The following is a 23530-nucleotide window of genomic DNA, read 5'->3' on the forward strand; positions in this document are numbered from 1 at the left end:
AATTTGTATAGGTTTAATAGCCACTAATAAATAATGTTAAAAGGTTTCGCTTTTTTCGATTTTACGGTGTTACTAATTATTTCGACAGTGACCTGTTTTCGTCGTGTTCGCACTATTGGAGTAATAAAAGCTTAATTTTATTATTAATTATTATTTCCTTCAAGATAACATAATATGAAGCATGGATAATTTGTGACCATTTTTTATTCAGAGATGAACTGAACTGACGTTAGGTTTTTTTTTTAAACAATTTTATGGCCTGGTAACGAGACCTTTAAGCCAACTGACGTTAGGAAATAAATAAGAGGGAGAGATATATACCTTCGTTTCATATTTAGTGATGTGTCTATCTTATTCTTATCTACCTTGAAAGTGGATTCTAACCTATTATTATTTAGTAATCTGTGATTAGAAAATACGTAAAGTACAAACTATAAAGAAGTTCAAAGAAGAAGGAATAGAAAATAATAGCAATAGTCAATATGTACAAATTACTAATAATTTAATTAATTATGGTGTTCACACAAATATCTTTGTGAAATGCTAATAAAGTAGAGAAAATTACAAAAATGTAAAATTATTATGGCGTTTAAATTACACATTAGATTCAAAATTTTCAGGTTTCGTACAGGACTTCAAAGACTGTAATTCCTATTAGATTTTTAAAAAATCCATTACCTTCTAAGAATGGCTCATATAACAGTATGTTCAGCTGCAAAATTGACGCGACTAGCACCAGGGCCTCTTAAATTAATGACAGTGCCTTTGCGGCGAAGTATAACTGCTAGCGTTTTACATAACGGCAAACATGAGAGATGTAACAAACATAAGAAATATGCATATGCTGCTACTTCCATTGGCTTAGCCTTACTGGCTGGATCGCACATATATAATGGTAAAGGAGAATTTTTTTTTCAAGATAATATCATTTATTTAACCAATCAATGATTATATTGATGTCATGCACTTTTTCAGAAAAAAAGTTTTTTAAAGCGGCTCAAGTTGGAAATATTCCTGAACTTCAAAAGTGAGTGAAAAGTTCTAATGAAATAAATTTATTAATGTACCTCATGGATAGAAAGGTATTTTTACATGAGTATATAATCAATACTAGTCTAGAAATAGAAATGGCACTACACAGCAAAGAGATTTTACCAAAGTATTCAAATGTCAGATTTTCAATTACTATTCATCCTCACTTTAATTTATCTAAAACATATAGCAATATAGAATATGTTAGTGTTTATGATGGAAAGATATCTATACCTAGAAACCGTCACTTTCTTTGTCCATTTATCTTTATCTTCTCTCATAATGTGTCCTGTCCATTTCAATCTTTTACTAGAAGTAACAGCATTTTTAAACTTTGTTATGTCCTTTATTTCTTCTAGTTTTACCCTATCTTTCAATTTCAGACCTAGAACACTCCTTTCGATACTATTCTGACATACTCTTAGTTTATTTTCTTGTTTGTCAGTGAGTGACCAGGTTTGACATGCGTATATCAGGCACAGTAATATACAGGCATCAAATACTTTTCTTTTGTAAAACATTTCAAGTTCCGGTTTTTCATTATTTCTAGAATGGTCCAGTTCTTTGCCCATGCATTCTTTATTAGCTATCAAATGTCCTAAGTAGACATACTCATTTACATATTCAACTTCATCTTTGTTCACGTTATTGGCACTTCAATTGAATTTGTCATCACTTTAGTCTTTGAGATATTCATTGCCCTGCTTTAGCACTCTCCTTCGCTAATGCTTGTTACATGCTTTCCAGTTGCCTAGGGTTTTTAGAAAATACGTCGTCTGCGAAGCGCAAATGACTTAATGGTTTCCAGTTTTATGTAAACTCCCTTTTTTTCCCAGTCTAGGTTTCTGAATATCATTCCAAGAACTGCTGTAAAAAGTTTTGGTGATATAGGATCTCCTTGCCTTACACCTCTAGCTATGTATTTGTAATATGGGTCCAGATTTTTCTAGTCTTATTTCTGCTGTGCTGCCGGAGTACACTTTTTTTATTAGTGTAATATAGTTTTTGTGGACACCTTGGTTTTTTAGTGACCAAATAAAGTGCTCTAGAGTACCAAATGCCTTACTATATAGTGAATGAATGCCATTTGTTATATTCGTGATACTTCTGTATAATTTGCTTCACTACATGGATGTGGTCTACAGTTGAGAACTTGCTTCTGAAACCTGCTTGTTCTTTTGCTTGTTTTCTTCATAGTTATTCTGTGGGGTAGTTGCTTATTTTACCTTTGTCACCTTTTTTGTAAAGTAGGGTTATTGTTGATTTTGTCCAATCTGTAGGTATAATTTCAGTGGATATTATTTCATTGAATAAATCTGTTAATTATGGGGCTGTATCTGTAATTGTTTCTTTGAGCATTTCATTTGTTATGTGATCAGATCCTGGTGTTTTGCCATATTTTTGAGTTATAATTGCTTTTTCTGATTCTGAAACTATGATGGGCGGGATGGTTTCGTGAGAGTGTCAAGATCTTTGCTCGTTGGTATGCTTTGATCGCTGGTATATATAATATATAATTTTTTGTAGAATTCTGTCGCTATTTCGAGAATCTCCTTTCTTTTCGTTGTGCGTATTCCCTGTACGTAAGACTGTATTGTAGATTTGGCATCCATTCTTTAGTGCATGTTAGTTCTTCTAAAGCCTTTTTTGTTCCGCCAGTCTTTTGCATTGTGTTGTTTAATAACATTAAGCCGTTTCGCCCTTTCGTAAGCGTTTTCTTTGTTCAATTAATTTGTAACTAAAGTATATTTAGCTGATGTTATGTTATGTGCAAGTTATTGGTGTATGCGTTTCTTGTTCCTGCAATATTGTTTTGCTTGACTATTGCAGTCTTCAGTCTATTTTCATTGATTCAGTCTAATTTAAATAATATAAATAATGTAATAGAGGCACAGAGGTAAAATATAACTAATGATATATTCCATGATACCTTATCATTGTTTAAATTTTTGAGGCCATGTACGAACCATGACCCAATAAACGTTGCCAAAAAGATTTCTGAAATCTAATCAATAAAAATAATGGTATTTTTCAAATGTATAATATTAAAATAATAAGATGTAAGAATAATTTGAAAATATTCTAATTCAGGCAGTAAAACAGTATTCATTTAGTTAGGATGACGCCATAAAGCAATGTCCAATTGGAAAACATATATTTCATTCTTTGCCGACATGTCTCTAAAGAAAAGAAAATGCAATCATTTGTATTATATGAACTAGTTAACGTATAAACTAAATTTGTACAATATGAAGGAATAAATTGTTACTATAGTCACTTATTATTTTCGAGTTATAAGTTGATTTGTAGTATCTTTTGTTTTGCAAAGGGTTTAAAAACTGACATAATGAAAGCTCCTATCAAAACCTGACGGAGACGTTTAACAATAATGAGTGTCAATTATCACAGCACTAGTAGCTTTACGTTTAAAATGATTAATAAATATATATATATATATTAAGACGATAGGGTATTGTGTCTTATTCCGAGAATCCCATAAGACGTAAAATCGTGTGCGGGGAAATGCTTTAAATGTATATTTAACGTAAAGTATGCCACTCTGAAAATAACTCTGACGAATAGGCAATCGCATTGTTGAACTAAGAAAACTTGAATGAGCAAAACGGGACATCCTGGCATCATTGAGGATATGTTTGTCTGCTTTTATTTGCTTTATTCTCAATTGGCTTCTCGCCGTACGGTCCTGGCACATTATAATTTCTAGAATTACTTTAGTTAGCGGACCGTATTCGCATAGAAGCCAAACATAGTAGTAAAACTCTATATATCCTTTACAGGCAAGTTGCGGCCGCACAAGGCAGCGGATATAATGCCGGAGCAGGTAACGAAGGTCCAGCGGATCGGCGGCACTCACTGGGTTGGACGGCGCTCATGGTGGCCGCCGCCAACGACCACTCGACCGCCGTCAAAGAGCTGCTGAAACTGGGCGCCAAACCCGACTCACGCGAACAATACGCCGGGGCATCGGCCACCGCCGCTTCGACGGGCCTGCACCCTCTGGAGGTCTTACAGAGGAGAGAAGACGAATTCTGCGGGTCGATGAATGCGAGGGCCTCCTTTTTGGGGTGGACGGCCCTGCACTACGCCGCGCTGTCGGACTCTACTGCGTCCGCTGAGGCTCTGTTAGAAGCCGGAGCCGACCCCACGGCGCGCGACCACGCCGGCCGTCGCGCCCTGCACTACGCGCGAGACCCTTCGCCGACGCGCGACGTGATCGTCGAGCACGCGCGCCGCTGGGAGGAGGCCGCCGCCGCCGCCGCGGCCGAAGAGCGGCGCCGGTTTCCGCTGGAGCAGCGTCTCAAGCAGTTCATCGTGGGTCAGCAGGCGGCCATCGAGACGGTCGCCGCCGCCGTCCGGCGGAAGGAGAACGGCTGGGCGGACGAGGACCACCCTCTCGTGTTCCTTTTCCTCGGCAGCTCCGGCATCGGAAAGACCGAGCTGGCCAAGCAGCTGGCGCGTTATATGCACAGGGACGACCCCGCGGCGTTCATTCGGCTGGACATGTCGGAGTACCAAGAGAAGCACGAGGTGGCCAAGCTAATCGGCGCGCCGCCCGGCTACGTGGGCCACGAGGAGGGCGGGCAGCTGACGAGGGCGCTCGCTCGGCGCGCCGACGCCGTCGTGCTCTTCGACGAGGTCGACAAGGCCCACCCCGACGTGCTCACGGTGCTGCTGCAGCTCTTCGACGAGGGTCGCCTCACGGACGGCAAGGGCAAGCTGATCGAGTGCAAAAATGCCATCTTCGTGATGACGTCGAACCTGGCCGCGGACGAGATCGCCCAGTACGGCCTGCAGCTGCGGCGCGAGCAGGAGGCGCTCCGCGCGCAGAGGACGAGGGCCCGCGCCGCGCAGGGCGAGCCCACCACCCGTAATTGTTTTAAGTTTTTTAATACAAATGTGCGACAAACAAAGGCGAAATAACACACACACATTTCCCACAGACAAGCATTTATTGTTAGTTCTCATCTCACGCTTTCTCGCAGCCGTGCGGGCCGACGAGGGCCCCGAGCGCTCCCCGGAGGTGTCGCGGCAGTTCAAGGACGAGGTGGTGCGTCCCATCCTGAAGAGGCACTTCGGCCGCGACGAGTTTCTCGGCCGCATCAACGAGATCGTGTACTTCCTGCCTTTCTCGCGCCAGGAGCTGCTCACGCTGGTGCAGCGCGAGCTGGCGCGGTGGGCCGACAAGGCGCGAGTGCGCCACGGGCTCGAGCTGCGATGGGAGGGCGGCGCGCTGGGCGCTCTGGCCGACGGCTACGACGTGCACTACGGCGCGCGCTCCATCACGCACGAGGTGGAGCGCCGAGTCGTCAACATGATCGCACTGGCGGCGGAACGCGGCGCTCTCGCGCAGGGCTCCGCCGTGCTGCTGCTCGAGGCCGACGGCCGCCTGGCGCTGGCCGTGCGTCCGCCGGCCGCCAGCGACTACCGCCGCCTCGACCTGGACGCCCTCTGAACGCTAAAGGGGACTCGGGGAACGGGGCGCGGGAGCGGAACGAAAGGCCGATTCGCGGTGCTCGCTTTATTACAAATACAATGTATAAGGAACTATAAACAACGTCTTACAAAATATAACTCGACTCCAGCGACGAATCCGCAGCTGCGAGGTTCGCAAGAGGTGCTAAACGCTAAACGCTAAGTGCCTAAATACTCTACTCGACTGAACGTCTCGCACCCGAGTCGTTCCCGTTGCATTCGTACGTTCGGTCGCTTCGACGGCGGCGATTGCTCGGAAGGCACGAGGCTGAATGCGACCGGCTCCTTAGAAAAGTTGTCAGCGAAACGCGAACTCGAACATGCGCACGTTAAACTCCAAATTTCAATTCTTACTTTTATAATTAAAATATTTCGGAAATCACTCTGGAACACATACTTTTCTCGTAATTCGAGAACGCTTAACCTTATTGTCTAAAATGTGACATTTCTACTCTCGGCACTTTAAAATAAACCGAATCCGATCTTTGATTTCACATCTCTGAATTGTATCCCGAAGTCGACGTCGCGACGCGCAGATACAACTGTAGGTGCTCGTGCGCGGCGGCGATCAGAGCCATCCGGCGGAGTGATGCGGCGCGTGGCCGTGCAGCGGCGTGACGCCGGCGAGGCGAGCCAACGCCGCGCAGCGTCCGCACGCTTCCGTCCCCACTTCCGCTTCGCTCGCTCCGTTCGCCCTAGCCGACTCGCCGCCGCCGCTCTCGTACCCGCACTGCCCGCACTTCTCCTGCAAGAGTCGACTTTCGGTCACGAGGAACGATCGCGTGGCGCCGCCGCCGGCGGATCTTCGTCGTCACCTTGAGAGCGTCGTCCTCGAGGCTGGCGAGCAGCGGCTCCCGGCTGCCTCCCTTCGTCGCGGCCTCGTCGGGCGCGGCCGGTCGCGGGGCGCGAGGAACGGGAGGCGCGGCGCGAGGGGCGGGGGGCGCTCGCGCCGGGACCGAGCTGGCGCGCTGGAGCGCCTCCGCCCCGCCGTCGGCCTGGCGCCGCGAGTCGCCGAACTTTTTGCGTTTGCACTTCAGCGCCGCCAGAGCGCTCAACGGATGCGACGGCCTGCCGCGGGGCGCCCGTTCGGGACTTCGCTGCGAGTCGCTGCCCGAGTCGGACCTCTCGCTGCCGCTGGAATTGGTCGTCGGACGATGTAAGAAAAATACGTATACCGCGTAGGTTGTCAATAGTGAACTACACAAATATTCGAAATTGCTAATGTGATCGCTCGGCAAGTTCAGAGTGCAACAAATTATAAAGCCCTAAGGCACAGCTCGGTGCCGGTGCTGGGCCAAAAGATCTACTGGTTCTAATCCAGGGATTTATTGTTAATTAATGCAAAATCGATGAAATAAAATTATATAATAATGATTGTTGTTTTTTTCTTATGATTCAGAATGTGAGAGTTGTACTGAAACTTTTTCAGTAAACAAAATATTTCTTTCAAGAATATCGAAAGAAAAAGTAGATTTCGAGTGCCCGCGCGTTACCTCGGTGAGGGTCCGGCGTGGTCGCAGACGGAGTCCTCGGAACGCGACCGACCGATGAGACGAGACACTCGCGCGGCCCGCGCCGCCTCGATGATGGTCCCCCAGCGGCGTTTGTGGTGCGGTGGCTTCCGCGGAGCGGGCCCTCCCGGGCCGTCGGACAGACTGGACTGGCTCGTGCGTAGGCGCCCGCCGAGCAGAGCCGACAGCGAGCCGTGATGACCGCCACCGTGCGCCCCGCCGTGGTCGTGGTGTAGCGAAGCGAAGAACTCGTCCACCGGAGCTAGCGAACCCCCAGCTATGTTGAAACCTTTCATCAGCCGACGCTCCTTCTGCCGGTTCTTTTTACCGCCTCCGCCTCCTGCGAACGATAGATGCCAAAGTTCAGCGACGGGTCGCGTCGGCGGTCGGTCGGCGAGAAAAGATGTCGAGAAAGAGCGAAGATCGGAGAGTTTTGTGGCGACAGGCGTCGAGGAGCGGAAAGAGGAAGAGAAGCGAAGAGCACCTGGCGCACCGGCGTTGGCGGTGGACGTGTTCATTCCGGAGTTGCGCAGGATTTCGACGAGCTCGCAGCGGAAGGCGCTCACGTCCTGCTTGATCTCGTTGACGTCGTCCTCGGTGACGCCGCCGCATTCGGCGCGCCGCTGCTGCACCGTCACGTAGCGCCGCACCAAGTTGCGCATGATCGCCTACAGACGAGACAATTTTTATTTTCCGGTCGGCGTCCTGCATCCAATCGAATTCAAACGTCTAGGAAGGCTTTATGAAGAGTTTCTCACCTGGTATCTGAACTCGCGTTCGGTCGTCTGCTTGGCTTTCCTCTGAAAGGAACGAAAGGGTGGATTAAGCGCAGACAAGACCAGAGACCAGGTGTCGCGGGGGGACAAAGTACGATAAATCGATTATTACTTAGAAATAGTGATTAATATGAAGGAAAGTGTCGTTTAACACATGGAAATATTATAGACTACAAAGTCATAATATTGAAATATTAAGTGTTTTAGTTACGGCGACAGTTAAGTTACGTTCATGAATTTGTTACATGTAAGTATGTACCACAACTGTATTTAATAATGGAATCAAAATCTAACTTCGTGAGTACATTCTGATACACAAAAATTCAAAAAGAAAACAAATAATGATTTTAATAAATCTACAGCAATTTATTGGTTACAACGAATGATCGAAACACATAATTTTAGTTTAATCAATTTTGATGAGGGTGATCCAAAATATTGGAACTCGACCGTTCGTCAACTTTTTGATAGTCACGGCTTTGTTTCACTGGGATTTTTATTTAAATATTTTTGTTAATTGTATCTCAAACTCAAAATAACTTTATTCATATAGTTAACCACTCAAATTGAGAAATAAATAAATATTAATTAACTATAATTTGTTCAAACCAAATTGTTTGAACCGGAGCAAATTTCGAAAAAGCTTGGTTGATTAATTTACTTTAAGCTAAACCTGGTGAACGAGGGAGTATTTTAGTGAATAACACTGACTTTCTGATACAAACAAATTGATATAAAATTGGTCTCATCGAAATCACTTACTTTTTAGATGTTTAGAGGTGACCTATAAATATTTCAATAAATCTCAACTATACCTAATGTGTGCAGTGTAGCCTATGCATAAATAGCATAAATGTATCTTTGTAACAAATTCATTCGTTGGAATAAGTTGGGGTTTCTAACGTTATTAAACTTATTGTAAAAACCGTACGTATATTAAGCATCATTTGATTTTGTGATCTTTCATTCCTAGATGTGAAATGCGAGCTCGAAGCGGTGCACTGCGCGCGACACGCTTATCTGGCGGCGATATCAAATAATTTTGTGCATTGTTCAAAATTTGTTTCATAATTTACTTTATGTTGCAAGATTATTTTGTGTATAGAAATTCTTATTTTATGACGTACGAGTTCTTATTAGATTAAACGTAATCGTCTCTCGAATAAATTCACTTTTCGAACAAATACAATAATAAGGTTTTGGTAAGAAACTTACTTAATTCATTTCGCGATTACCTTTAAGTGATGTGTAAGAAAATTCAATTTGTTGTTAGCAAATATTAATTCATATTTTTTTATACCCATCGTTTAGTAGTGTTGCTACGCCTAGGTTCTTAAGCTTCTGTCACTATTATCATATCACTTATTAATTCATATTGGGTTTTTTCAAATCACAGCTTCTTAGGAATCGGCACTTGCGCGTGGACAAATTACATTACCAATTTCAGTCACAGCTACAAATCGACTGAGACTACTATAGATATACATAAACATTTTCCTCACTTTTCGCACAAAAGCATAAGACAAAACGTCAACGTCTCTTGTGAAAATTGTCAATGGGCACTATCCATTGTATTTTTAATACATACAAAATGTTGTTTGTACTAAATAACGAAAACACATTATTGTGACAAAACGGCGTAACAGATTTAATTGATCCGCAATTGTATAGGAAAATCACTTTATACACAAATATTGTTATAATGATTCGTTGTATTAAAATGTTACAATGAATATTAATTTGATAATGTGATAATATATTTTAAATTTGTGATGACGTATATAATAATGATATGATTGATAAAGTAAAATTCTATTTTTTAATTACATTTCCACGCCTTTGTGTCTGGCGTGTGTATGAATATGCGAAATTTTTACCACCATATATTAGTAAATAAATTATTATTGTGACGTACTCGTATAGTGCGCATGTGCTCGCGCTTGGCCCGCGCGTGGCCGCAGAGACGTCGCTGCAGCCAGCGCCAAGCGTACAGCGCGGACTTGGGCGACGGAAGGACGTTGAAAGGCGGAGGGGCGGTGCCTCCTTCCTCAAAATAGCTGATCCACAATTTGCTACGAGCGAATTTCCACTCTACGTCCGCACGCTCCTGTAGTTATTGGCAATATGTATAAAATGTGGCTAGTTCTAATAATATAAATTTATATTTTGACTTTAGTTTTGGGAGCATTTTGATAGACTAAATAACAATTTACTAACACTCATTTAGGTAGCACAATGTACACTAAGAAGGCGTAGCATATAGTACCTACGAAATTTTTGTAAGTATCTGAAACTATACTTGGATGTACTCCACATGACATCTTGAATTCACATACACCACTCTATTATCAGTAAGAATGGTGAAATATAATACAAAAACACATCGAGAATTACGTACGGAAATAAGCTGGTACGAGTGATTCATCATGGCGATGAGCAGGTTGAGCAGCACGATAACGTTGATGACAGCGTAGGTGCCGAACATGAGCATGCCCCAGAAGCGCGTGAAGATCTTGATACCGTCCAGCTCAAACGAGTCCAGGTCCACGAGTCCGAAAGCCGCCCAGAACAGCGTCTGCATCGTCTCGAACAAGCTGTCGTCACGCTCATTTATGAGACCACTGCAGACACTGCGGTATCGCAGTACCCGCGCACACTTACTTCGCGAACCTTCTCCAAACCACGCAGGCATCGGGGTCCTGAGGCGCAGTCGAGTTGGTGGGAGCGTGAGCGCCAGCCGACGGACAGCGCTTCTTCTCCATGTCCGCGTAATACCACAGCAGTTGGTTTAGGCCTGAAAAGATTTCCTTACAGATTCCAATGGTGAATGGTCCCAGACCTGGTGGTTTATAGTAAGGACGTATAACAAAGGTATTATATAAGATAATGTCAGCACTAACCACATGAGAAGGCGAATATTACGAGAATGTCAAGCACAAAGAACTTGAGTATATCGAGCACCATCCGGCTGAGCGAAACTTGGAGCGGGCCGAGATGGGGATTGACGCTGAAGATGTACACCAGCTTGAGGCTGCTGAAGATGTTAGCGGCGGAAAACAGGCCTTCAGATAGCAGCATCGGGTCCCACGCGTCCCACTTCTCACGCGGCTGATTCCACTGCAGGCCCAAGTGCATCTCGCGCCGGACCTACAAATGAGACGGACATCAGCGGTCGGCGCAGGTATCGGAGCCGGTTCCGTTTCGTTCCGCTCACCTGGAAATGTGAGACGACTCGCAGTGCGACGGTGGCCACGTACAGTGAGTTGGTGACGAAGTCGATCACGTTCCACATGTCGTGCACGTACTCGCGCAGCCCCATGTCCCAAAGTTGCTTCACTTCGCTCCAGATCAGTCCTGCGCGGACGTCGGACCGGTATCAAGCATAATAATAATAATAGCCTTTTATTCGAATAATAAAAAATATACAATGTTAAGTCTTATTATAATAATATTGTTACGAAGACGGGTCGACTACAATGTTTCTAGGTTTTTCCACTACTTAGAGAACTTTTCAGCAGGCTGTAATTTGATTTCTGACCGTTTCAGGAGAGGGTCAATCACATATTAGAAAATTTTAATTTCCATAATGTTACCCTAGTTTTCAGGAAGCTGAAACCTTTCAGTCTGTCAGTTTCAGAACATGTGTAGTCGATTGGTGCAGTTTTCAGGAGACCCGTTTTCAGGCGTTTTCAGGCCTAGGTATACCCCGTTGATGAAGGAATATTCTAGACCGAACTTTCTAGGTGTGAGACAAGGACGAAATTATACGAGAGAGAGAGAGAAGATCAGAACTTTCTCGAAACTAGACTGAGCACTCTAGAACGCAGTACGACAAGGACGGAGCAACGTGCGAAAGAGACAAAGAGTGCGGACGTTCTAGAATTGTGCAATCGCTACTCAGTAGGGCGGGCTTGCCCGCCTAGAGAGTTCTCGAATATTGTTTAGAATTATTCCCAGGGGGGGGGCGAAGCCGAAATGCGAGTCACCTTTAGTTTTGAATGCGATAACACGAGAGGAACACCGAAAAGATTAAGTGCGAATAAAGTGAATACAAGTGATAAAGTACTGTGTGAAGTGTGCATAAGTGAAGTAATTAGTGACTGTGTTTTTGTGTGTTATTAGTGCATCTCTGCAATTAATTTGTGCCCATAAATTCCTCATTGATTTATCAAGAAATAAACCCTTGAATAAATATACGGCATTTTCTATCCGATCCCCTAGCTCGTAACAATATTATATCTAGCACAAGCGCTTCATTAGGCGCCTCGCGCCGCCATAAGTTTGCTCTCAAAATAGTGCTGCACTCAGTATGTATCCTTAGAAAACATGAACACTGAAAAGGCGTAGGAAGGACCTTGTGTTTATTATATCTCAATGTAAAACTAACTTCTCACACCGCCCATTTTATTTCCTATCAAGTCAGCTATACAAGAAACTTAATAGGATCCTGTTTATTTACCCTGAGTTATTATAAGTGGCTTTGTGCCCAAAACTATGAAGAAACTGATTTAGGTACTTGTTCTAGAATTATACAACCATTTTTAATTTTCTCAATGCACTTACACTCTTTTACACTAGCACTCTCCACATCCATCCCTTCCCTAACATTATCGCAGTTATAGACTTGATTTTAGGAATACGTCTCAGCTTTCTATAGTTCTTTAATATTGTGGTAACAATTTCATTAAACCGTTGGAAGAGCGGAGTTCCCTGAAGTACAGGTCTCCCCAGACATGCTAAAACAATGTAACTTGTTATTGATTAAATAAATTATGGGCACTCGGCCCAGCCACACCACTGATTATCAGCGAGGCCATTGAGGATATAGGAATAGAGGAGGATAAGAATGAACAAAGAGATAGATAAAGTAATATGTCGGGGAATGCTCGGATTATCAGGAAATGTTCTAAGCGAGTCAATTGACCGTTGATTATTTTTGTTACTTGGTGAATAATTGAGATTCCTTCTATTACTTCTAAGGATCATAATTTAATTTTCGATTCGATTTTGTTTGTTATTTTAACTGTTTCAGGATTTAGTATCATTATTTAATGAATAAAAGTATAAATATTCGAATCTTCTTGGTTGTAACCATTCAGAGCCGAGCGAATGGCGTCGAGGCGCCATCTTGACTTTAACGCACTAAATATGCGCTCCTGGAACGCAGGGTAGTTCTGATTGAATATTATTGAAAAGTAGTTCCGATTGAAACTGACGACAGGCCTGGCTGACAAACTTGGCGATAAATCTCTTGAATTTTTCGTTCGCTCGAGAAGCAGCAAATAATTTCGTCGTCTGGGTGCCCTAACATAGCATATCGCGAATCCCTGTTCTTCGCTACAAGTGCGGTGTCGAGTGTCACCTGGCATCGCGGTGCCCGAAAACAGCCAGTTGCGAATAGCAGCCTCCAATTTGAGCGTTCTTAAGCGAGTAGACATGTGTCTTGGGAAACCAGTCACTTTTCACCTTTTAAGTCACCGTAACAGTGCCCATTACGCAATTCGGTGAACAGTTCTCATTATGTTTTAGTTTCGGTGCCAATTCTACCTTAACTTAAAAGTGCGGCTCTCGTAAGCTGGTAGATACAATTTGAATTCATAATGTAATTGTTACTCTGAATGGAGTTGAAAAATGTAATGTGTGCGTGTGATTCAATGATTTCATTTACTGTGACTCTTATCTATCATATTAAAATCGATTTTTTCTAATTTTATCAGTGTCCCGAGCGGCAAGCTTTTATCCTTAAAAAAGTTTATTTCGTGTAGATATTTGACGTCTTGACGTGTAGAGATTAAGGTTATTTCTGTGGATCTTTAACTCGATTTACTTGCATTCTTTAATGTCTTGTACGTCTAGGTTTAACACTTGACTGATATAATTAGAACATTATATAATCTTTTTGTTATCATAGTTTAGATTCGAAAGTAAAGCTCACCGCTAACCCAGGCCAGGATGAGCCACTCGACGAGAGTGGGCGGCGAGCCGCGTCGGGACACGGGCGTTTCCGCCGGCCCGCCTCCGAAGATGCCCGCTGTCGTCTCTATGCGCTGCGACGCCAAAATCAGTAAGACTGTAACCACCGCGATAAGTTAGCTTTTTGCTTACCGTTCCTAACGTGGTCGAAAAAAAAGGTAATGATGGTGGAAGTACTGACAAAGAAACATGAAGTAGCTAGCGGAGTGGCAAAGGAACTTGATGAAGGGCTTGCGTAGCATGCGGCCGGCCGTGGAGTGCGGTGCAGCCAGGTAGGCCAGCGAGTACAGCGGAAACATGGCGCCGATGCGCACCATCTCGGCGGCCTGCAGCACCATGTTTTTGCGGCGGAAACCTGGCACAGATTCGTACCAGATGGAAGCCAACAGCTGCTGCACGTTAGGGTGCGCCACAAACTGCAAAATACCACTTCGCGTAAGGAATCGCTTTCAAGACGAATCGACGCACGGTTCGTTATTCAAGCCACTGGCGCTACAACCTTTTAGGTCGGGCCCTAGATTTTTATATTTGTTTCATGATCTCTATCTATTAGCCTACGACCCCAGGGATGAGAGTCCCCATAATACAACTAGGTTAGGCCACTATGCTAACATTGCTCGTTCGTTTACACATCTCACCTTTTTCTGACGCAGTTTGATGGCGAGTTTAAGCCGCGACAGTCGCATTCGCTCTGGAGCACCTGGCTCGAGCAGTGGCGGCGGCTGCGGGCAACCCTTCTCGTGGTTTAACAGCACTTGGAGTTCGTGTGAGGTGCGCGTGTGGTCCAACAAGGCCGTGGCGAACTCCTGGCACTGACCGCGGAGTTCCTGGTATTCGGTCTTGAACTCGTGCTCCAGCGCCGATAGCCGCCGCAGCTCCCACGAGAGCTCGAACGCGGTGAGGATCGGGTCCTTGGACGAGAGTGCGATGAGCGACGGCGAAGCGAGTGCGCGATAAGCGTTGATCCGCGAGCGAGAATGGCGCAGCGAATCTTCGCGCCGCGATCGCACGCACTCATCGCATCCGCAGCGCACGTCGTGTGGCGCCGGAAGACGCGCGCCGCGGTCCAGTAGCAGCTTGATGATCTCGTAACTGTCGCGATGCGCCGCCAGCGTCAGTGGCGTTATGTCCGACGTGAACGTCGCCGTCTCCGGCGGGAGGGCCTCCCAACTCTGTGGTGCGTAACGATAATAGTAAACAAAAAGCTGATTACATGGATAGCATATGCCAAACTTCGAAATTAATAAGTAGAATATGTACTAGTGGTGCTACCGTGTCAATTTCTCGATGATAACTGACTGTCGACCTCTGACTCGTCGCTTAATAGATGTATAACATCAAATATACTTCGTTATAATTTTCATTATTACTGTAACTTTATTCTTGTTTACAAATGTTTATTTTGATTGTAAATGTATGTAATATTGCATTTTGTGCAGATTTTAGTCCTCAAACTAGGACATTCCTGTGCTGTAGGTGTGTAGTGACGAAATTCATCCAATTCATCAATTTTTCATGAAAAGTATACATTCTTTCGTCGTATCAAATCGTAAACACAATTTGACATTCTCACTCAAGTAGGTATAGTAGAATCAGTGCAATTAGGCTGACTTAGTTTTTATGGAAAAGACACCTTTGGTGTCCCAGATGTACTAGATAAGTGCCCAAATGAATGGCTTCGATTCTCGATTATGAACACACAAAACTCACGTGCGGCTCGCCTTCCTTGCGTGTACGTTCCTCGTGATCGAGCAGCGCCTCGACAGCCTCGACGAACTCCTCTGAGATTGCGTGCAGCAACGCGTCGCGCGTCTCTACACCGAACTCGAGCAGTAGTTCGACCATCTCGAGGTTTTCGTTGTCGATGGCCATGAGCAGCGCACTACGGCCCAGTGGATCGACGCAGTCCACGTTGATGTGTCCGGTGTCGCGCGCGCGCTGTAGCACGCGGCGAGTCCCGGCCACGTCGCCGCGCTCCACCCCAAGCAGGTACTTCTTCTCCTCCAACGATAGCACGGCCATCTCCTGGTGCGGCCGCACCACGTTGTCCTCCTCCGTCATGCCATGGATGCTGTGCCTCTGTCGCGACGAACGCCCGAAACTCGTTAAAATCGAGATACATATCAACATTTAATAGGGCAGTTTAAGCTCTATTTATAATGCCCGATAGATTTGATAAACAAGAGGCGGTAATGAACCGGCCTGTTGTTATTTTTCGTTATTTATATTACAAAAATAGACGCATTCCGACAACATGCAGCTAGGCCGACGGTGGTCCAGCTCTCATGGGTAACCTGGGCGAGTGCGCGAAATGCATTTTAGATGACATAATAAAATACAAATCTCCTACGAAATTACTAGATAAAATGATTGAAATAGTATTTTGCATACTTGATGAATTCGATCCATGAATATACTTATTACACAGATATAGTTCTGAATGCCAGCGAAAGGCGGCGAAGGTGCAAGGCCCGCTCTAAATTCGCCAGATTCCGACTAGGCAACAGCGGGATCTGCAATCACACCCTACCTTGACCTTGGTGTCAAGAGGACGCGGCCCGGGCGCCAGCAAGGTGCCCAGTTCCACGCGGCACGTGGAGGGCCGCCGCTCTCCGCTACCGGCCGACATCTCGGAGCCGCTCTCTGCACAGACAAAGCGTCACTCACTCACTGCGCTGCGCCCGCCCAAGCCTCGCGCGCCCCTCCCCGCACTCACCGACCCCGTCGCCGCGCGCGCCATCCTGCGACCGGTCCGAGAACTGAAACGGCCCAAGCGTACTATCGTCACTCGGATGTTTACACTATTTTTTTATAAATTAAATCGATTATCGAGATCGGTTCCGGTTCTTTAAAAAAAAGCTAGCGGTGAACCTGTACGCGGCGCACGCGTCGCGCGGCGATTTGCCGCGAGTGCCGGCGCAGCGCCTCCAGCGTGTGTGGAATCTGGTCCGACAGCGCTCCGTCTCCGCCTTCAGCCGAAGAATCTGCGTCACATACATAAACTCTCGAGCCATGTGATACGTAACATTACAATTATTAAGTCATCAAATTTTTATTGTAAACAAATTTCTTAATTATATCTTAGGCTTGCCTGGACGAGATCGCTCAGTGGCGGTGAGGCCGGACGATGCACCATTATTTTTTTATTCCATCGTTAATATTATTATTTAATTATTGTGCAATAAAGTGTAAATAAAATGAAATTATTGAGTACTACTTACCTATTATTATATATCTAATTCATATTATACTAGATAATAGACGGAAGTGCTAGAATTCGTAAAAAGCAGATGCCCAGCGCGGAACAAGACTTTTTATGACTTACGATCGCATTGAACTCAATGACTCACAAGAGTCCAAACAAACGTGCATACAACAGATACTTCTTAGCTATAATGTAATTTCATCATTTTCAAAACTGTCGCACGGAGATCCCAGATTTAGATACGGGTCATTACTTTCACATTATATACGTATTTGTGATAATTTAATATTGAATTTTTTGTATCGTATTTTCATAAAGATTTGAACAGTCAACCTTTTCTTGTTTTTGGTCTCACGTTAAGGAATAGGAATAAGACGTCTTAACTCACCGAGTGCAGATTACATCGGTGGGGACTTGCGTGGTACAAAATAATATGTGGACTCGGTAGGAAAAGTGGACGCGGTGCACGTGGTTGTTGGCTGAAGCGCGGCGCACAAACAACGACTACAACGCGCCGCGCTCGCCGCGCACTGCCGCCCTCGCCGCGCTCTACCGCCCTCCGCCGCCGCCCTATGCTAGGGCGGCGTGACGATATCGATAACGTAATGCACGCTGCTCGAATTTTTAAATTTATCATTAGGTTTAAACATTTATTAACGTTACTTGGTAAGTGTTGTACTCTGCATCCATTTCCACTATGCCTTATATATTCGACTCTTTTTATAAACATGTAACATTAATTTATTTAGAAACGAAACGCTTTTCATTTAACATTTTAACCGACTTTTGACACAAGACTCAGTATATAGGTATAAAAATAACTGAAAAGTTTTACAAACAAGTGAGTATCGATAGATATCGGCCGCGCGAGATACACCGCTCATGAAAATGGCGCAGCTGACGAGCCATACGCCTCTACACTTATTTCATTGCTACTCGCTGAATTATGGCGTTCCCAAGAAATCTCTATCATAAGCAATAATACTGTGCTTGTTTCACATTCAGGAAATCGTGTCTACTGTAATGATGTTAGTGTTTCGGCAGGGGTAAATGGCCAAAGATTCTTAAGACTTAAGAACAAAATAATAATTTATATGTAATTACTGAAGGAAGCACAGCATTACTATATCGTTTAGATAAAACAGCAGTTATATCGTTTAGTTTCTAATAGAGACGTCAATAAAGGTTATTGAAAGGCGGGGTCGTATTGCAGAAGCTATTTCTGCCCTGCTTAGACGTGTCAATGTTTTCGAGGATCGATTGGGTTATATATGCACTAGTTGGCGACTCGTTAGATGTTTGAAAAACTATGCTTTTATAGGAGAACAAATAATGCTTAGAAACAAATCGCGTGACTACAAGGTTTGCATATTAAAATGGTCCATCATATGTTTTTCAGTTTAATGTAATTCGTTGAAAGCGATAGCACTGCTGGAATAACAACTGGACGATACGCAGCTGGCTCCCGATGGCAAGTGGTGAGTGGCAAGCGAGCGGGGCCGGCACATGTCGCCGGAAACACAGGAGTCAACAACTAAAAATACGTCCGTTAATAATATGACGAATCGTTAGGCTAACGAATTGTTTACATAAATAAAAATGTATTATTAAGCTTAGATTTGATATAACATGTAATGAGTTAGTCTGCTTAAGTAATAATTGTGGCAACTGGACTCTATGACCACTTGAGGTATCGATTATACAAAAATGTTATGTATATATTATATCGGCATGTAGGTACTTCTACACTAACATACCTAACGCAATCGCCTACCACGCCTTTATATATCGTACGATTAACAGACAAGATTATCTATACCTATCAAACATAAAGAGGAACGATTTTTATTTTACTTTGATATGCGATTAGACTCGCCTGATGCAACTTCTGGAATTACACAGCTTGTTCTCAGAGGTATGTACATTTCCATGAGATATTTTTTCATACTAGGTTACAGTTACTTGGTAGCTTACGCAAACCTTCGACTCAACTTTTGCGGATCAATTTTTATTTTAATGAACTTGAAACAACGATGCACAGTCGGCAACGCGCGCGTGGCGTGCAAAGGTATTATGACCCAGATTTGAAAACGGGATTTTTTTACAATCTTGCCTTCAATTATATCCGTAATTAAAATAAGATTGTTAATTGCGCCTTTGTACTATAAAACATGCATTTTCCAAGTTCGTTACTAAAAGCTGTATCCGTAATACTTACTATACTACGTTTCATATTTGTAGGTGCCCCGTGCTAACAGAGCACAAAGATAAACGGTTGTTTAAAACATTACAATTGAACAGCGTTATTTAATGGCTCTCTTTGATTTCAAGTTTACTAGAAGGCGCCGTCATCCAGATAGAGCGCAGATTTCTGGCTTGCGCAAAATAGTCACGAGCTGTCTAGCTATTCATTTCAATAATGCTCGTCTCAGTCGACTTGTTCTAATGGAATAGAGTCAGTAACAGACACCTACAGCTGTTAACGGCAATGGTTTATCTGTAGGTACCTCATTCTGAAATAGGTGATAAAATCGTCGTATATTTGTGACGAATAATAAAATGCGCATCACCCAACTTTACGTAAATTTGTTATTATCGTTAAAACGTTATGTTCGTCCAAACTGTTATGTTTACATAATTACATATGTATAACATATGTATGTTTTGTATTTGTGAGTTTACTTTTAATATATATATATAAAGACAATAAAGTGAGTAAGTAGGCAACGCACTGCTGGCCTTGAAAACGAGTACATATCTGACACAGGCAGACTGCTTTCAAAAAATCAGCTATCATTCTTAGTAAAATGACAGAAATGGACTAAGCGCAATTTCTGTAGCACAATGACTTAGACTTAGTAAATGAAGCTACAGGTACACAATAATTCAGTTCATATTGAACTATTAAAAGACGTATTAACGTCCACCATTACCAAGTGGCGAGGAAGAAGTTTCTCATTCACCATTTTGGGTAACTATTTTTCGAATTCTATAGAAAAAACTCGGAACAACATTTTTTAATTATTTTTTTATTTAATTACAGTATATAATATATGACAGTTCGTTAAAATTCAAACAATTGTCCAGTTCTTTGGGTTTATTTCTTGCTTTCAGTGACCTCATGCAACACTCAAAAACCGACCTCTTTTTTTTAATGGTTCAAAACTGTTCTTCAGCAATGTCGTAACAGGTGATATAGCGATCTTGCTCTCTTACTCTACTTTTTAAGCCTTACGCCAGATCTTCTAAAACATAAATGTGTATTTGGGTAACACAATGTAGTATACATGTAGACTAATCAGTACTTTCAGTAGGTATAAATACTATAGTATATAATTGTGAGCGAGTTGGCCAAATGGCCGTCGAAGCGAGTAACGAGCTTCTAAAGGACGGTACGTAGGTGGTGTGGTGGCGGAGGAGGAGGTGGAGGAGGCGGGACGGTCCTGTGCTCCGCTAACCTACATGGAAGCTAATCGTAGCACGTGAAAAAGCTCGCGTGCCACGGTCGTTCACCCTACGAGTCGCGATTCAATCCAGCCTTTCCTGCAATGGCTGTCATTATCGTGCTACCTTTATTTCACCAGAATTTGTTAATTCGTTTCCACCGTTACTTTCCTTGGTATAACAATTTAATTGTATATGCGACTAAACTAACTGATTTTCTATATCGTAAAATACTCAAATTATTACTTTATAATAATACAATATAGTAAAAACGATAAAACTAAAATATATGTATTAAAAAAGGATAATATAGTAAGGTGTAACAAGACTAATATATTGAGTGTAAGTTTTTGTGTGTTTCTTTAGTGTGCCTTGTTAAAATAAATAACTTGCATGACGGGACCGCGTCCTGCGTCGCGGGACTGATATAGAATTTAATTTTCTAAATTGCTTTCGAATGGAGCTCACCGATAAACGTTGTACCTGAATCTTTTCGTGTTTTATTTACTTTTTTTTGAGGTGGGTTATACTAATCACTAAAGTAGAAGCCGCGGCATATGGACATCTGAACCCCGGAAGCTCACTTAGGATTTGGAATAGGAAGGCACGAACAAACCAGCATTTGCCTTCATAATAATAATAATAATTTAATGAGCAGGTCATAGTAAAATTAATATTTTACAATTATTTACAGTTTACACAAGGACACTGCTAAAATTGTGTATCATAGCTACTTTCACAGCGTTATGTCGTACGGTATTCTACTGTGGGGTGATGCTGTAGAGGTTCAATCCATATTTGTGCTGCAGAAGCTGGGGGTGTTCGGGGTATTTGTTTGTTTCCCTAAGGGAGTCGGTACGGAATAAGTTTAAGGAATTAAATATTATGACTCTGGCTGGCTTATCTGGCCAATATATTCTAAATTTGACGAATTCTTAAATTATCCTAATCCTTGGGATTGATTTGCTCCAGTTCAAACAATTTGTATGACTCAAAACTTAGCGATTAAAAAGAGTGGCGGAAAGTTTCTACTTGCCCGCTCTACGCCCTTGAGTTGCGAACTGGTAGTAAATGTAAATTTACAATTAATTTAACTTCTTTTCTGACGTTCATAACTGTACTTGTTTACCTATATGAATAAAATTATTTCGAGTTTGAGTTTAATAATTTATATTTCGGTTTTGGTAATGTCAAGGAAGGAATGTACAGAACTGACTACAAATCTTTAACATATTAAGATAATCTGTAAAAGTATATATATTTTATTGTTGAGTCCTTAAACAATTTACCACCCGAAGAAGCGCAACAATTTTCTAATTAATTTGAAAACCAACATAGCCATTCCGTCTATCACGGTGGCCTGTCGGCATCTATCATGGGCCGTTGAAATGGAAAACAAAAACCAGAAGTTGGAACTAATTTTCAAGTGCAAAAATTGAATACACGTAATTAATAAAAATTTATTGATTGGCCAAACAAGTATGGCGGCCTTTTTTTTTGTAATTGGGTTTTTTCGACTAAAACTTCCACTCCAGCTAGCTGCCGCCAGTTCTTGACTTAACACCGCAACCCCGTTCCCGCTAGGCTTCATTCTACGCTACCGTTAAGACACACCGTTAAAAAAATTGTGAACCTTCAAACTCTGGACTATATATACTGAATGTGTCCTTGGTAATGTAGCTGTATAGCGGATAGATGAAAGATAAAGATTTTCAAGTACCTTTTGCTTAGTGGTGTCGCCACTGTCATACTAGGTGCCCAGCGACGTATGGATTTCAGATCAATTCCTACTATTTCAAAAAAGTACTAGATAGCCTTCTGGCAGCGTGAGTCATAAGTCTCCATGGGCAGCTACACTAGCGCTGCCCGGAGGTTCTTTAAGAATTGATTTTCTCATAAAACACTTTTAATATAATTTACCTACCTTCCTCTTAATATGTGAATCAAATCTTGCTATCTTTTATTAAAGACAGCGAGGAGGCTTGGGGCGCAGCAGCTCGATAAGCTCAAACAGTGTCAGTAGCAGCATATATATAAAAGCGAGCCATGCGGCGTCTAAAACTATCTGCTTGGTTAATTCGGCTCCAGGAACAGTGCGCTTTTTTACCATTATTCGTGAATGTGTAAGCGTCTACGCAAGAAGCGTTTTCCCCAATAAAGGATTGAGTGCACTAACACGATGCATGTGTAAATGAATAAAACGCGATATACAGCGCATGCTGATACAGCGCCGATATCTGTTGCTATCGTTTTATGCTGACACATATCCGTAAGTTAATGCCGCATATTATTCTAATGATTATTCATTACATTTTGATACAATTTAAAAAAAACGGGAATCTGTTATGCTTAGAAACTTGACGCGTGAAATTTTGACTTGTGGGAAATAGAATACAGACTACTAATACAGTAGGAATTAGGCAACCCTTGACTAAAATTTGAAGATAAATTAAATATCACGCCCTCTTATATTCTGTCCCTGAACTAAAACATCTATATTCTAGTTGTAAATATTATATTACCATTTGGTTCGTATTCATGTATGTCATGAGAACGCAAGACACATACTACATAAAATCATAGTTTAAGAAACTGTTTTTTACAGTATTAAATAGTTATACGAAACTTTAATTAAAAATCAGCATCGCAACGTTCAAATTTAATTATGGATATTGACGTGTTAATGACAATTGGAGCGTCCTTTTGGAATTTGATGGCGGGTGTTATGTTATATAGTTAGAGATTAGAACGAGTATAAGAAAAAACAGATGATATGTTAGATTGTAACAAATATTTCAAAACCAATAGTTTATACAAGATTTTTCACGAGAGATAGTTTTCTACGAATCTAGTAATCTTTTACCTTACCTTAGCAATAATTAATTTTCAAAGAAGTTTCACTTTTGACAAGTATACTTTGACGCACGCACTTTTTTATATGTAGTCGGTTCCAAAGTTCTGTCATAAATGGAAATAACGATTAAAACAAAATTACTGATCAGTTTTTAATGAATAATATATCAATTAATAGTACATTAATTAAGAAATAGAAAATTATACGAAATGATCTCTGAAAATGAACATCAGTTGGCCCG

General features: G+C 42.6%; 2 protein-coding genes across 5 annotated transcripts; one reads left to right on the forward strand and one right to left on the reverse strand.

Moving 5' to 3' along the window:
- Positions 1 to 383: 383 nt before the first annotated feature.
- LOC123712614 (caseinolytic peptidase B protein homolog) lies at positions 384 to 6898 on the forward strand. The gene is made up of 5 exons (XM_045665813.1): positions 384 to 484; positions 621 to 895; positions 976 to 1027; positions 3831 to 4921; positions 5037 to 6898. Exons 2-5 carry the CDS (start codon positions 688 to 690, stop codon positions 5504 to 5506), a joined length of 1821 nt encoding a protein of 606 aa, XP_045521769.1. The 5' UTR covers positions 384 to 484; positions 621 to 687; the 3' UTR covers positions 5507 to 6898.
- On the reverse strand, positions 5164 to 17518 carry LOC123712612 (transient receptor potential-gamma protein-like). Of its 4 annotated transcripts, none has more exons than XM_045665810.1 (18): positions 17380 to 17518; positions 16658 to 16770; positions 16503 to 16545; positions 16317 to 16429; positions 15497 to 15865; positions 14425 to 14958; positions 13968 to 14202; positions 13749 to 13883; positions 11028 to 11167; positions 10714 to 10960; positions 10475 to 10607; positions 10212 to 10407; positions 9729 to 9920; positions 7796 to 7837; positions 7531 to 7705; positions 7020 to 7377; positions 6342 to 6660; positions 5164 to 6271 (listed from the first exon to the last, which is right to left on the reverse strand). In XM_045665810.1, the coding sequence occupies exons 4-18, from the start codon at positions 16413 to 16415 to the stop codon at positions 6095 to 6097; spliced, it is 3351 nt and encodes a 1116-aa protein (XP_045521766.1). In that variant the 5' UTR covers positions 16416 to 16429; positions 16503 to 16545; positions 16658 to 16770; positions 17380 to 17518; the 3' UTR covers positions 5164 to 6094. The 4 variants fall into 4 exon arrangements, with proteins under 4 accessions (XP_045521766.1, XP_045521765.1, XP_045521767.1 ...); XM_045665809.1 differs by having other exon boundaries at positions 7522 to 7705; XM_045665811.1 differs by lacking the exons at positions 16317 to 16429; positions 16503 to 16545; positions 16658 to 16770; positions 17380 to 17518 and adding an exon at positions 16178 to 16200 and having other exon boundaries at positions 7522 to 7705.
- Between the last annotated feature and the right edge of the window lie 6012 nt (positions 17519 to 23530).

Source organism: Pieris brassicae, chromosome 7 (genome assembly GCF_905147105.1).
Source record: "Pieris brassicae chromosome 7, ilPieBrab1.1, whole genome shotgun sequence".
NCBI classification, from domain to species: domain Eukaryota; kingdom Metazoa; phylum Arthropoda; class Insecta; order Lepidoptera; family Pieridae; genus Pieris; species Pieris brassicae.

Bases quoted from the DNA above. Each gene is read 5' to 3' on its own strand.
- LOC123712612 (XM_045665809.1), bottom strand. From the start codon at position 16,415: ATGTCGGCCGGTAGCGGAGAGCGGCGGCCCTCCACGTGCCGCGTGGAA. The intron at 10,408-10,474 runs GTAAGTGTGCGC...GCGTGACGACAG, and splicing joins GTTTGGAGAAGGTTCGCGAA to CTTGTTCGAGACGATGCAGA. The intron at 7,838-9,728 runs GTACGTCACAAT...CGTTCCTTTCAG, and splicing joins AGCACATGCGCACTATACGA to AGGAAAGCCAAGCAGACGAC.
- LOC123712614 (XM_045665813.1), top strand. From the start codon at position 688: ATGGCTCATATAACAGTATGTTCAGCTGCAAAATTGACGCGACTAGCA. The intron at 1,028-3,830 runs GTGAGTGAAAAG...TATCCTTTACAG, and splicing joins AATATTCCTGAACTTCAAAA to GCAAGTTGCGGCCGCACAAG. The intron at 4,922-5,036 runs GTAATTGTTTTA...GCTTTCTCGCAG, and splicing joins GCAGGGCGAGCCCACCACCC to CCGTGCGGGCCGACGAGGGC.